This window comes from Tasmannia lanceolata, unplaced genomic scaffold, assembly GCF_043159265.1.
Source record: "Tasmannia lanceolata isolate RefF3 unplaced genomic scaffold, GAP_Taslan_0.1 ptg000007l, whole genome shotgun sequence".
NCBI lineage: Eukaryota > Viridiplantae > Streptophyta > Magnoliopsida > Canellales > Winteraceae > Tasmannia > Tasmannia lanceolata.
Window position 1 is genome coordinate 736,423 of NW_027518684.1, and position 15,240 is coordinate 751,662.

Consider the following 15,240-nt stretch of genomic DNA (forward strand, 5'->3'; position numbering starts at 1 on the left):
AAATAAATACGAATTCGTTTTTAGGAAAAGACCAACAGAAGTGAAAATATCAACCAGCTGTCAAAGACTATAATTCCAGAAAAAACCTCTCAATGGCCAAAGTGGGAAATGAAAAACAAAGAAGTCGTCCAATTACCGAACCATGGTCGTGCAGATATCAATAGCCTAAATACATTTATAAGACGAGGAATATGGTTGTCAATCAGCCCGAAGCCCACAAATCCAAATGATCTGAACGTAATCAATGCTCATATAAAACACTTAATTAGAGATAAACAACAAGATTTAGGAAGATAATCCTAAATTTAGCTCGTTCCCTACTCTAGCCTACCTTCCTCATCCACCAACTCATCTAACGATGAGATCTACACCCAATCCAATAGTCGGATCTCACATATCCTAATAGAGCGTTGATGGACAGGATTTTGGATCAGTACCACGATCTGATTGCCTCCATAGGATCCATATCCTATGAATCGAAATTATTTCGGATCGTGACATGGTAACCTAGACGTAGCTAAAAGATCTGATGGAGAGGCCAAGATCCGAAAGGAGGTTGTCATGTACAAAAAGATCTTTCATATTTTTTCATTCACTTATGTCCATCTAAGAGGGCTATCTTAGTAACATTCAAAATACTTTCTCAAAATCGCAAATAATATTTTATTTTGCATCTCAAAATCGATGGCGATTTGTGGGTCTCTTTTTTCTAACCCTAAACCCTAATTGTGTTCAACATAAGTAGATAGAACCTATACGGCTGATTACTTAAAATTCCTTAAAAGCTGACACTAACATATAAAAAAATGTGAGGTAGGGTCAATTATATTTGACTATTTGAGAAGATACTCGAACTCCCTTCTCTTCGCTAGTTGTTGGCATGTGCATCAGCCCACTAGAGGTATGCTGGAGCTCAGGCCAGGGGCTGGAAGTCAGAGATCATCCGAAAAATGGTCAGGCACAGACTCTCTTGACACCATTTACAAACGTAATACTCACTTGCCTACAGATTCTATCCACCTTTAACATTGAACTCTCCTACAACTGAACTGAGACTGAAAAGAAGGATTTGTCTCTAACAATTCATCTGAAAACTCTTATATGGATTTAAGTGCATCATTTAGGTGTTGCAGGAAGGCACATTACACATTTTGCCTATTGACTTTTTTTGAAGGGTTGCAAAAGTATATTATTAAAAAGGAGGGGCTGGCTGAGCCTCTATACCGAGGAGGTCAACAAATGTACAGAGGATTAAAAATCAAAGACAAAGAAGCGAATTTTCAGTGATCTTGACTCATGATGCATCAGAATCATGAATTTAAATATTTTTTATTTTTATAGGTTACTGATATTTGCAGTGCCATGTCTTCATAAGGAGAAAAACTCACCTTATCTTTTCTAATTGGCTGCTGAGAGGGGAAATGATATATTGGTCCTTTTTTTACTTGGAACAACCCCTTCTAGTCTATTTATGACTAATCTTTTACACTAGAGGGGAATGTCGACCCAAGTAAATAGGGGTGAATATATCATTTCCCTAACAGGAATTCTAATATCATTTGGCTGCTGGTTAAATAATAAAGGACAAGGTAGTAGTCTTCTTCAAATATGTTAGGAGTTTCAAACCTTGGTTAGCTTTTTTCCCTTGCAACGTTTGGGAATATTTGTTTTTCCTCCTAAGTGTTCCATTTCAAGAAGTCCAACTGTAAAGACTCAAGATTCAGAAACAGACTCAAGCAAATTCAAATAGTGTACAGAAGAAACAATTATAAGATATGCAAGAACATTGTGTGATCTGAGTCACAATATTGAACCCGATTGCAATTTGACTACACCAAATGTATCCGCTTTCTGTTTATGATATAGATGAAAAGAAGAAGAATTACACGCCCGCCCGCCGGCAGCTACCCTCTGGCCTCCTCATGGTGGATTTGGACTGAGAAAGAGATCGCGGACTCATGGCCCGCAAGCTCCTAAACTCGTTGTATTATTTTGTCTAAAGCTTTAGTACTAAAGTGTGGGGGACCCACCTAATAGATGATCTAAGCCATTCATTTGTGGGTCCCAGAAACTGATGGACCCTATCCCAAATGACCCTTCTTTGGATAGAGAAAACAAAGAGGCAATGGTTCACAGTCAGCAAGAAAACTTTCTAACAAATGGGAGTGTAAAATTGTTCACGGTTGAGATTCTGGAGGCATAATGGGTCCAACAAATAAACGTTTGGAGTGAACATGTGGTCCCCACATGTACTCTTCTCACTAGACTAAAATAGTAAAATATGATTTATTAGGTATTGGGACTACCAAACATGACGCATATAAGATGAACGGTTTCAGATCAACCAAAGGTGGAGCCTACAACCCAGTACTAGACATCCTTCTAGATTAGAATGGGCCCATCTATACTAGCTGACAGACCGCCGCCACTAGGAATCTTTCCTAACCTTTCACAAGGTATCTCCCAAGTCCTAATTATAACTGTGCCTCGTTATGTCATGTTTAGGCTTCAGAGAGAGAGAGAGAATGGAAGGGCCAAAAGAGGTGGTGAAGCATCTTGTGATAGCAAAGTTCAAGGAAGAAATCCCACCAGAAAGAATAGAAGAACTCATCGAAGGATTCGCCAATCTCGTCCTCCTCATCGAACCACTCAAGACTTTCCATTGGTAACTTTTAACTACCAACCCATTTCACTATACCCTCTGCTTTCTATCATTTTTCTGTATGTCGTTCTTTCTGTGGACATCTTGAATTAATTTATTTTCATCTTTTTCACTATATATTGGGATCCCGGTATTTCATTTCATCTTGTTGGGAGCTTTGTTTCTTATCAACTATACTTATGCTGAGTTTATCTTTTGAAATCGTGAGGACAATTGGATTTCCCCTTATTCTTAATGTAGATGACTTCAAAATATCAATGAAGAAATATTTTCTGGTGGACTGAAATCTTTTTGCCGGGTTTTTTCTCACAAGGTTCTTGAGATTCAGACAACACTACATATGTTGAGAACTTGAGATCATTAAGTCCGATTCTTGTAAAGCCCAATCTCAACCAGATCTTCATTAGTATGTTTATAAATCAGTAGGATTGTCAGCTTCTCAGGCTTGAAACTTAAATTTTTGTAGAGTGGCTATGGTTGACATCGGATCCAACCCTTTGACACCCTACTCTTAGTTTCAAAACTCCCCCACATCATCGGCCACTGACCCAAGTTGACTCCCTTTTACCTTGGCCTCTTTCTTGTCTTTAGTTTGCATTTTTTTTCCTATAAAGTCGAGCAAAACTCCTTTGACTCTCCCCGAGTTAAGATTTTAAATTTTCGTTTCTGTTTCTGTTGGAAACTTCGGTGGAAATAGTGCAATCACTCAAATGTATGGAAACAAATGGTGGAATTGATGTAGGTAAACTGTACTTTTGGGATTAGAAATATTCCGTAATGTAATAGAGCCGCAGATGATGAAATCACAATCAACAGATGCAATAATTTCGCATGAATAGAACTGTAATCAAAACATAAACAGAGAAGAAGTCAATAATCAACTTGGGGCATGAATCTGTATTCATTGTCCTTTAGGCAAATCTCACCCCCACTTTGACGAAAGTCTTTCGAACTCACTTATCTTTGCCGATTGCCTTGATAAAATATTATAAGAGAAGAAAATCATACAAACAGAACCAAAGAACAAGAAGATGATGATGATAGCAGAGAGCCTTATTCCTTTCTGATGCTTCTCTGTTACCTTCGTAAAACCGTTTTATAGAAAGTTAAATGACACTTAAGGTACGAAACGTCATGCCTTAATCACACAAAAACTGAATCCTGTGGAAACCATATCTCAAACGGTAACAAGAGATAAACACAATAACGGCGATGTTAATATCATCTCCGCTTTAGCGTAAACACCCCTTACCATCGACATTTAAAATGGCAACGTTAAGAGAGGAAAAAATATAAAAAGGTGAAGTTATGAATGATATAATAGAAAAAGAAATAAAAGAAAGGAAAAAAACTTTGGGCCACGCTCAGCCGGCCGAGCCATGCCAGGCCGGGCGGGGTGCATGTATGGTATAGCCAAAAGCCCACCGGGTCCACTTGGTAGCTCATCCGCGTAGGACCCCCCCTTTCCTCTTCTCAGTCACAAGGCAATAGAAGTTGAAAGATATATATACCCATTCTTCTCTTATTCTTCAAATGTAAGACTAAATATCTCTACATTACTTAACAAGAATTGGAGGGAGATTCAAATTTGGGCTGAAAAAGGGGAATGATACCTCCCTCCCACGGATAAAATTCCCCCCTTTTAACGAAAGTTTTAAAGGCAAAGAAAAACGTTAGGGTGAATTTCATAGAGTTAAAAAGAGCACAAGTGTGCCACTAGAAGACAACGCCCACATAATGCCAAAAGACCACTCTTTGTGATTTGGAATTACATAGAGTCTTCTTTTAAAACATGCAAAAGAAAAGTTAACAACAAATATAAACTCAACTCAACTCAACTAAGGCTTTGTCCCAAACTAGTTGGGGCTGTCTAATGAATGCTTTAGAAGATTTTCATGAAGAAGGTGAAAGGATCTGCCCGGCTCAAATTGACTAAGTCTAATCCTGACACTAGTTGGGTTCGTCTACATGGATCAATTTCTTCCATTCTATCCTATCCAAGGTCATGTTTTGTCTCATATTCCTAGCCCTCAAGTTAACAACAAATATAAATGATGAAATTTTAAGCACCAATGCATACTTAGAGAGTATCACATGAGCACAAAAGTTATTCATAATGACTTAATACATCGACCACATAATAACATGTGTTGCCCACATCTCTCATATATGTACTTAGTGAAGGTCATTTGTATGATGATTAGGTTTTGAAGTTTGAAATTCTCTTGACTTTTCACATATGAAATGAATAGTAAGCTCGCCTTCAATTCAACTGGACTCGGCTCACAAAGCATGCTAATAAAGATTAAAAAAAATCTTAAATATTTTTCTACCCTTACATTTGGTATTGACACCACTATTTGTACAATTTACATCTTAATGAAATTTATCTATAGATACAACAAATCAAATGTTGAAAAAACATGGCCTTAGTAAAAACCGAGAAAGTTCCAAATTGAAAAACAAGGCCTTAGTAAAAACCGAGAAAGTTCCAAATTGAAAAACAAGGCCTTAGTAAAAATAAATCAAAGAACCATGTTTTAAGGAAAAAATTTCAATTTTTTTAAGATTTTCTAAAACAAGACTTTCCAGAATAAATTCTCAAATTTTTAGGATTTTCCAGAAAAAAGTTAATGGAAAAGCAAGAAAAGATGAGTTTCTTTGATATGAAGTTTTTTTTTTTAAAAAAAAAATTACAACAACTTTTGGCAAGATTTTTTTTTTTTTTTTGAGAAAAAATAACTTTATGCGGTGTAAATCGGAACATCTTTCAATTTGTTTCTCGTCTTTCGTCAGTTTTTGGGCAGCATATATGTTCTGAAACAAACATCTTTGTCATCAACATATTTGAAATATTTGGTGAAGGGATATGGTTGGCAATTCCTTGGAAAGCCATTTTGCGGCTCACATTTGCATGAGAGAATATCCACCTCATATAAAATAAATAAGACAAAATGCTAAAATAAAAAAGAGCCCTTGTGGCTGTTCTGTCTGTTGCAAAAGTGAAACCCGCAAAATGGGTTTCCGCGAAATTGCCTAGCAAATCCCTTTGAGGGAAGTTGCAAATCACAGTTCTGTTAATTATGATGTAACTCTCTTTCGGGCATTGCATAATCCAGGGGACCAAATGTGAGCATTGGGAACCTGCATCAAGGCTTCACTCACGTGTTCGAGTCCACATTTGAAAGTATAGAAGATGTAAGGGAGTATCATCAGCACCCAGCCCATGCTGAGTTTGCAAATCAAATCCTGCCTGCTTTGGACAAATTTATGGTCATTGACTACAAATATGCTACTCTCAATTTATCATGAAGATAAGTTTTCTTGAAATTTAGAGATCTAAATAGATGGGATCTTGTTATCTTTGAAGATTGTTTCACGTTTCCAACATGTCTACCCGCTCCGCTGTAGTTTTTGTTTTCTTCTTTTCTCCTATTGTATGCTCTTGCTTGCCCAGCCCTGCTTTAAATATATTTCATCATCATTTAAGAAACTACATTGGATAAGAGTATCACTTTCAAGGAGATTTTATAAGGAGTGTGCGTGAAAGAGAGTACACGTTATGAAAATGATTTGTTAGGGTCATCGTACGAAAATGATTTTCGGGGCACGGCCTATTTACGTTATGGCCAACAAATGAACGGTTTGGGTCATCTTATGAAGTGTGTCCTATAGTTTTTGAAAACTAATGCCATATAAAGTTTTTTAGATGGTGTAAGCCAGGACCGTGGTACCATGGTCCAATATTTTTCAAAAAGAACTGTACGCCCCATTGTGACCTGGTGGTCACAGGTTCGAGTCACAAAAACAGTCTATCTGCAAAGCAGGGGTAAGGCTGCGTACATCTAGCCCTCCCCCAGACCCCGCAATGGTGGGAGCCTCATGCACTAGGCCACCCTTTTTTAACTGTACGGCTCATACCATAGGATGATCCGAACCGTCCATTTGATGGGCCACAACGTAAATAGGTTGTGACCCAAAACTCATTTCCATAGGATGATCCTAGCCCTCTGATCTATATATAGGTCCCAAAAAGCTCTCACAAGCCACTTAAAACAGAAAAGACAAGCTAAAACCGCACAACAACAAAACGTTGTTGTGGTGATATCATTACAAAGTAACAATACATACACTCTTCCTCACATCATCCCATATGCTCTGTTTGGTTGCAGATTTCTGAGGAGAATAAGGGGGAATGATCTTCTCTTAATCTACCCAAGGTTGTTTGGTTGTATTTTTAGCCATTTCTACTTCTTTGACCACGGGGGTTGTCGAGAGCCGGTCGGTGACGTGGTACCCTCTAGATCTTCTCGCCAAATTTAACAAAATTCAAGAAATTTGAGGAGAAAATCTTGAGAAGATCGAATATTTCAGAGTTGAGAAGACGTCTGGGAGATCTGAGGGAGATCCACAGGTCTTTTCTCCTTCGTCAAATCCCGTCTTCATTTTTTACCCTTGTTTTATGGCAAGAAGCCCAGAACTTGTGGAATCAGCGAGCTCCTCATCCGTTCCCTCCCCAAACCCAAAAATCGCCAGGAAGAGGAAGCGAGTTGAGGTAAACTTTCACCCTTCTTCGTATCTATTTTTATTTTTAATTGATGTGGGTTCTGCTGTGGCATTGTGATGGGAAGTAGAGTTCTGGTGTTGAAGAAATTTGCTTTATTGTGATGGGTTTTCATTTCTGGTGTTGCAAAAATTAGTATTTCTGCTGTGATTTTCTGATGGGAAGTAGAAATGTGTTTTCTTTTGATTTGATGTGGGTTTCTGTTGTGGTATTGTGGTGTGATTTTTTTCTCCATCACATTTCATACTAGCTATGGCTTTGTGATTTTTGTGATTTTTTTTCCTTTGTGAACATTTGATACCTTTCATTCTAGGGCTTTGTGATTTTTGTGAATTTTTCAACTAGTAGGGCTTTGTGATTTTTTTTATTATTCGATCTGGGTTTGTGGTGTGTGGGTTTGGTTTTTTTTATTCCATTTGAGAGTAGAGGGTTTTCTGTCTCAGTCCCCAGATGTTCTACAAATGGGATTGCAGGAAGGTTTTTTCAGAAGAACTTTTACTAGGATGGTCTCCACATTTGTGTAGGACTTAATTTTTTTTTATTTGATCTTGGATTTATGATGTTCTTTACAAAAAAATAGGGTTTCTGGATGGATTTTTCAGGAGGGTTTTTATTGATCTACGAAATGGATTTCTAATGTGGGCTTTTTTGTACTCCAGAAAAAAAGTTTTTCATAATAAATTACTGAGTGTTGGTTCTTCAAAAATAATTTCAGTATGTTGAAAGTAGGAGCTTGTAGGGCAAAATAGATGATTGTGTGTGATTACGGGATGGGTTTTGTATTTTAGCACATCAAAACATCGACCGAAAATGTTGGGACTATTTTTCAACTACGTTGACATGTAAATATAAGTTAATTTTTTTTACTCTGTTCTTTACTTGAAATTTGTGAATATATGTTTACTGATAAACAACATAATCTTTGTAAGTAGGCTCAATGATGGAAGGACAACTAGAAACCTCGAACGTATTTTGTGTTGTGAGGGTATTAGAAGTGTTTTTTATTCGGAATTAGTCAGTAGAATTTGCTAGTTAATTAGATGGAGTAAATTTATTGGAGATCTCTGTTTGTCAAATGTTTATTGGTCGAGGGCGATTGTTCTATTCTTAACGGTAAGTCCTACCTGTCGTTAGGCTTGAACCCGTACAAACAGAAGTCGTGATGGACAACCATGATGATGACATATATGATGATGACTATATTGATGGAACTGATGCTAGTGAGAATGAAGATGATGATGACATGATTACAGAAGTGGCAGCCTTGGCTGTAGTTGGAACAACTTTATTTTTTACCACGGAGATGGAGGAACAAGGGCTTTTCATAGAAAGGGCGCTTTATGAGAACAATTACCGAACTTATCGAACATTTGTCAACTTTGTGGTGAACAGTGATGTGCATTGCCATAATCTCCTTCGGATGAACCCCGAATGCTTTAGAAGGTTTGTTGATATTTTTAAAAATAACGGACTACTTAGTGATACAATCCATTGCACTGTTGAGGAGCAGATGGCGATCTTCCTGCACACAATTTCCCACAATCAGCGGAATCGTTGCATGACAGTATACTGTAAACGATCAGGGGAGACCATTTCTAGGTACTTCAATAAGGTTCTTCGTGCCATACTGAGAATGGTCGACCTCTTTATAAAACCCCCCTCAACAGACACACCGAGGCAAATTCGGGAGAATGCTAGATGGTACCCATACTTTAAGGTATCATGCTACCCTCGTTAAGTTTTGGTCATACTTAGCCATTTTTATTGCACTAATACTTTCACTTTTCAATCTTTAGGATTGTATTGGTGCGATAGATGGGACACACATCCCTGCCAAAGTACCGGCTGGAATTAAACTTCGTTTTATAGGTCGTAAGGGATCTCCTACCCAGAATGTACTCGCTGCATGTGATTTTGACTTGAAATTCACCTTTGTCGTAGCTGGATGGGAGGGATCGGCGTCCGACTCTAGAATGTTAGGTGATTCCGTAGCAAATGATAGCGGAATTATTTGCCATCCTGGGACATACTACCTCGCTGATGCCGGATTCCCATTACTGGGTAACTTTATCACTCCGTACCGAAAGACTATGTACCATCTAAGCGAAACTAGAGGACGTGCACCACAAACTGCTAAAGAGCTATTTAACCACAGGCATTCATCAGCTCGAAATGTAATTGAGCGTGCGTTTGGTGTCTTGAAGAAGCGTTTCCCCATCCTTACCAACGAACAGATGTACTCTTTCGAGAAGCAAGTGGATATTGTTATAGCATGTTGTTGCATTCATAACTTCATAAGAGGCGTAATGCCCCAAGATGTGTATGTTGCGGAGGTCGATACCGATATAGAAAGAACTGTTACGGCAGCTCATGACATTCAACATGCGCAAGTGGGTGTTGCCTCTAGAAGGACGCCGAGAGAGGCACGTTTGACTAGAAGTGAAGATGGGAGAGAAGGAAAAAGAATTCGAACACAGATTGCTGTCGATATGTGGAATGACTATGGGTCATAATGTTGACATGTGTCACTTTGTTGGACATTTTCTATGCTTATTTAGGATTTGTCAGTAGGCTCTGTTTGTTGGACATGTCCCACTTTGTTGGACACTTTCTCATGTTATTTTCTGTGGCACTTATTGTTGTTGTAACTGATATGCATATGTTTCGTAAGGTCTATTGGTTGTTGATTCTCAATTACAGTTAGTTTTTCAGAACATCTGAAAGAGTAAACTATGCCTATGCAGTTACCCTCGTTAAGAATTGGGTACTTTCCATATTACTGTGTACCATACTTATACCATATTGTTGACATTTCTTTGTTGGGTAGCTATGCATTACGTTAAATTGTAATACGAAACAGGGAATGGAAGAATCAAGCACGAAACAGGGAATGGAAGAATCAGGCGATGGGGAGAAATTGAAACACATGTGGTGGTCGACTGACATGGACACTGTATTGGTGCAGTCCTTATTGAAAGAATCCATTGAGGGGACTAAAATTCCCACTGGCTTCAAGGAACCTGCGTATAAGTTTGCACAGGGTGAAGTGAATAGGGTATGCCAGACACAATTGACGGTTAATCAAGTTAAAAACCGTGTCAAAACTATGAAAGCAAATTACAAGATCTTGGCTGAAATGCTTTGTACAAGCGGTTTTGGTTGGGATGATGTGAAGAAGAAAATTTCAGTTTCAATTGAGGTACAGAAAGATTACTTGAAGGTACCAACTCCTCAGAAATTTCATTTATCAAAATCTTGTTATATCAATGATGATGGGTTGTGTCATTGATATCTGTTTTTTTAATATCTAGTCCTACCCCAATCGGAAGAGGTTCTTCGTTCAACGTCATGAATTTTATGACGAGATGGTGCAAATATTTGGAGATGAGTACGCCCATGGTACATTCAAGAAAACAAATAGGAATGTGTCAGAGCTTGTTGACAAAGAGACGTACACCCCCCACATGGGTAATGACGAGTACGATGCCTTTCCAGAAACAGGTTCCCAGTACGACATGTCCACTGATGGCCCGAATCTACCATATGTTCCGTCTCCACCTACTAGTTCGCCGCTTGGGGAGGGTGAGAGGTCGCGACCTCTCCGCAGTACAACACCTATGCAAACCAGTGTGGGGGCAGAGGATAGTCCATCTGTTGCTCCAACGAAACGCCGGAAGCGAGCTACGCCTGAAATGAAGGAACATCTTGTAGAATTCACCAAGACCCTGTCAGAGATCGGGTCTGCCCTTAGATCTAGAAATGAGGCCATTTTGGCTAGAAATGAGAGAGGGGATATTCAATGCCGCAAAATCATGGAGGCATTGCAGGACATTGATGGCCTTACAGACTCCATCGTCTGTGATATATATGATTATTTGGCCGTCAACGAAAAAGAGGGGCGAGCCTTTTTAAATCGGCCAAAGGAAATGCGCATGTCGTATGTTTCGAAGTTCCTTTACCGCAGGTCTACTGCGCCCCACTCTTCAGACTACGGCCTGTGAGGGTGAACTTAACTTATGTTGGGCTCCATCACCATCGTCTCATATATATTAGTATTTTCCGTTGTTGTTTTATGGCTTTCACCTGTGAGGGTGAAACTTAACTTATGTTAGACTCTGTCTATGCACTGCTTATCTTATGTTGGACTCCATCTATGCCCTGCTTCTTCACTTTGAAGACAAACTTGGATCTTTATTTTGTTTGAATGGCGGGCAGTGGACTGTACTGCTTATTACTTCTATGTAGAATCTAATTGTTTAGATGATATCTTAACTTTAGTGGGATTGACTGCTGATTTAGTGGATAAGCTTGTTATATTAAATGCTTCTTTTATGGGTGTTGACCTTTTCTTTTATGGGTGTTGACCTTAGTGGGATTGACCTTTTCTTTGGGGCTTCTTTTAATTCATTTTGTTAATATTTCTTATATGTTAAAAGCCCCATTCCATGTCGTGTTTGGGGCTTCTTTTAATTCTTAATGTTATTGCTTCTTGATGATATAAATCTATCATCTTTCTAAATCCTTCAATTTGTACATTCTTGTAGTATGTGGAACATAGATAGGGATAAGACTTTATTAAGCAGCATGTCAATTCAAATTACTGAAGGGAATAGAGTTATGGGTGGATGGAAGGACGTCGCATTTATCAATGCCGTCCTCGACATTCAAATTACTGAAGGGAATAGAACTTGTGATCGTTATGTTCGTTATTCTCTTTTCTATAGTATTGCAGGTTAATTGGAAGTTGTCCAACAATTGCATGGATATATATATTGGCCCAACAAATGGGGATGGAGATGGACTTGTAAAAACTCGAGTTACCAATGTCAGAGCTTATTGGCCCAACAAATGAATGGTTTGGATCATCCTATGGCATGAGGCCCAACTATACTTGTCTGAAAAACATGGACTTCATGCCCCACGCACCATATAAATTGTAATGTAGGACACTCAATTTCTGTTTCTTGGAAGACTGGTTTTGGATGATGGATTTGGCCTTTTGCATTCAAGAAGATAGACATGAAAAATTGGTTACAAAAAGTGTCTAGATTGTGATTTCCATAAATCATTATAGTGAAGTTGTATTTGTTTCACAATTCAACTTCAAATTGGGAAAAACGGGATTTGGGATTTCATTACAATTTTTCAGGGTTACATGCTTGTGCTGAATGATTCAAGAGGAAAATCAACATTACTTGGTTTTGCCAAGTATGAATGCTGACTAATCAACAATGGTTTTAGCTTGATAGAGAAGTCGAGCAAGAAAAAGCATGGACTTCATGCCCCACGCACCATATAAATTGTAATGTACCACTCAATTTCTTTGTGAAACGTTGTAGTTCACTTGCTAGGGAATTTAGCAGAAAGCCATTTCGCGGATCAGATTTGCAAGAGAAAACAGCCACAGAGGCTCACGTTTGGCAGATTTTGTCTCTTCTATTTAATTGATCTGAGTGGGTAACAGTATTCAAGGAACATCATTATATACAAAATCTGATTCGTATTGTTGATCCAACGGTCAGATTGCATATATAAGCAACAGATACTTGGCATTCCAAGGGTAAAAAAATTTAAAAAATTAAAAAAAAAACCCTCCATGCCACTTCCCTTTCAGATGTGCCAATGTTCTAAAACACTGGGGGTGACCAAACATTCAACCATCCATATGATTGCGGGTCCCGGACAAGATGAATTTTGAACCGTCTAAAGGGCTCATATTGTGACCGGCTATTTTTTTTGGGTAGATGTTGGTACAAAAACAGTTGCTGTTTGCACAAAACCCCTATCAATCTACTTGCAACCAAATGCATTTGTAGGTAATTCCCTGCTATTCTCCTGCTGATCTACTTGCAACCAAATGGATAAAATGGACTTCTTCCAGAGATCTCCCACAAATCTTCAAAGCAACCAAACAACATTCCCTTCATCCACCACTAATCTCCCCATTGACTGATCTTCTTGTGATCTCCCCGTTGACTTCTTCTTCTCCTAATCTCCTACTCATCTACAAGCAACCAAACAGAGCAATAGGGAAACAAAGACAATGGTGCAACACATATCATATCTGCTGCTTACTTCGAACCGTGCGCCCAAAATTTAAAGACACTGAAGAAAAAGTCTAATCTCCCCACGACTTTTTCCAGCAAAGTCCAAGTCAAAAAAAACCAAGAAAACACACTGGCCAAAAGCAGTGAATTCAGATGGTACATGGCCCAGATAAAGAGCTCTAGACACTGGTTTTCACCACTGCCAATAAAACACTTTTTCCCTCTTTGCAAGAGCTTTATTACCCAATGTTTTACTTTTAAAAACCGGACCTGGCCAGCTAGCCCAACCCGGTTCAGATCGAACAGGTCAAAGTTTCAGTCCGGTTTGATCAAGCTAGTATAGTCATTAGAAACCTGAATGGCCCAACCCAGTTTGATCGTAATCAGCCATATTTTCATTCCGGTCTGATCAAGACAGTATAGTTATTTAAAACCCGAATGACTTAACCCAGTTCGACCAGAATCGACCCTATTTCCATGCCGGTTTGATCAAGATAGTATATTAATTTAAAACCGGAATGACCCAACCCAGTTCGATCGGAATTGGCCATATTTTCATTCCAGTTTGATCAAGATAGTATAGTAATTTAAAACTGGAATGAATCGTGGAGTGTTTTTTTTTTTTTTTTTTTTTCAATTAGAAAACCGGCAAGCCAAACCATGCAGATCATTTATATATTAAGGCACATTCGTTTTGGAATTTGAGAATTAAATTTGAGTTCAAAACTACCCATTGGAGTTCAAATTATTCTAACTAGTTATTTTGATTTTATACTAGTTGCTTCAGCTCTATTGATTGGTCTGAGCAAGATCAGATTTATTTGAATTTAATTTTGAGTCTAATAATCAGTTTTGAACTCAAAATCGAAAATGAGCAGGGCCCAGGTCATTAAGTCGGAAAAGAGTACAGAATCAATCACTATCATCCATGGCTCTCTACCTCTCACTTGGGCTTATCAATTATCAGTAGAAGTTTCCTTCTTCTTTTTTTCGCCTTTTTTCCCTTACAAATTTATTTATTTAATTTTTCGTTTCTTTAATTTCAAAATTACTTTATAATAGAATCTGTTTTTCCTTAAAATTCTACTTAATTTTTGTTTGTATTAAGTTTAAAAATACTTTATAATGGCATCACAGTTCAACCCAAGTTGATTCATTAGTTTCTACTCTTTAGAACAAGAAAAACTTGAAAGAACATACAGTGAGAATTCACCATTTGTAATAGAAAAAACATAAGATGAAGATTAATTTGATGACTTTAAAATCCCAGAGACATTGATGTGAGAAAAAGGGATGTTTTGGGAACACCCACTTTAGATTCAGAAAAGGGGAGTGTTGGGGTTAATAAATTCATGCAAAAGAGAATAAAGCATCTTTGGTTCTATCACAAAAACCCAAGCTTTTGTTTCTGCTTTTGCTTTTCCAAGCACACTGCTTTTCTCTTTATCTTCTATCGGTTTTTTGCTTCCCAGATAGGCATTCCTGCTGCCGAAAGAAGAAAAGCATGTCAATAAACATCCCCTAATAAAAGAAATCCAAAGACTCCAGTTCAGGTGATGACCAAAATACCCTCTATATGACCCCACAACGACTTTAAACGGTAGTTCAAATTCAAGGGCTGCTTTTGGTACTTCATATTGAGCACTGAGCAGTATGAAAGCAATCTGATCATGCTAAAGCTATAAAAAAAACCTGGAAAATTGAAGAAAGGAAAGAGCATTAAAAACCACATTCTAAATAAAAAAGCTGGCTTTGACAATTGAAGTGGGTTCAATCATCTCAACCAAAATAGGCAATTAACTCATTTTCATTCCATTCAGAGTGAGAACTGTTCTGATCTTGCTAGAGCTATAAAAAAGACTTGAAATTTTAAGAGAGGAAAGAGCATTAAAAACCCAATTCTAATTAAAAAGAACTGGCTTTGCCAACACAAGTGGGTTCAATCATCTCAACCAAAAGAAATCAAT

The 15,240-nt window shown here is 38.1% G+C and overlaps 1 protein-coding gene across 1 annotated transcript; it reads left to right on the top strand.

The window, feature by feature from the left end:
* HS1 (heat stable protein 1) lies at window positions 1-6,158 on the top strand. Its single transcript, XM_077384343.1, has 2 exons — window positions 1-2,665; window positions 5,782-6,158. Exons 1-2 carry the CDS (start codon window positions 2,493-2,495, stop codon window positions 5,972-5,974), a joined length of 366 nt encoding a protein of 121 aa, XP_077240458.1. The 5' UTR covers window positions 1-2,492; the 3' UTR covers window positions 5,975-6,158.
* Window positions 6,159-15,240: the final 9,082 nt, after the last annotated feature.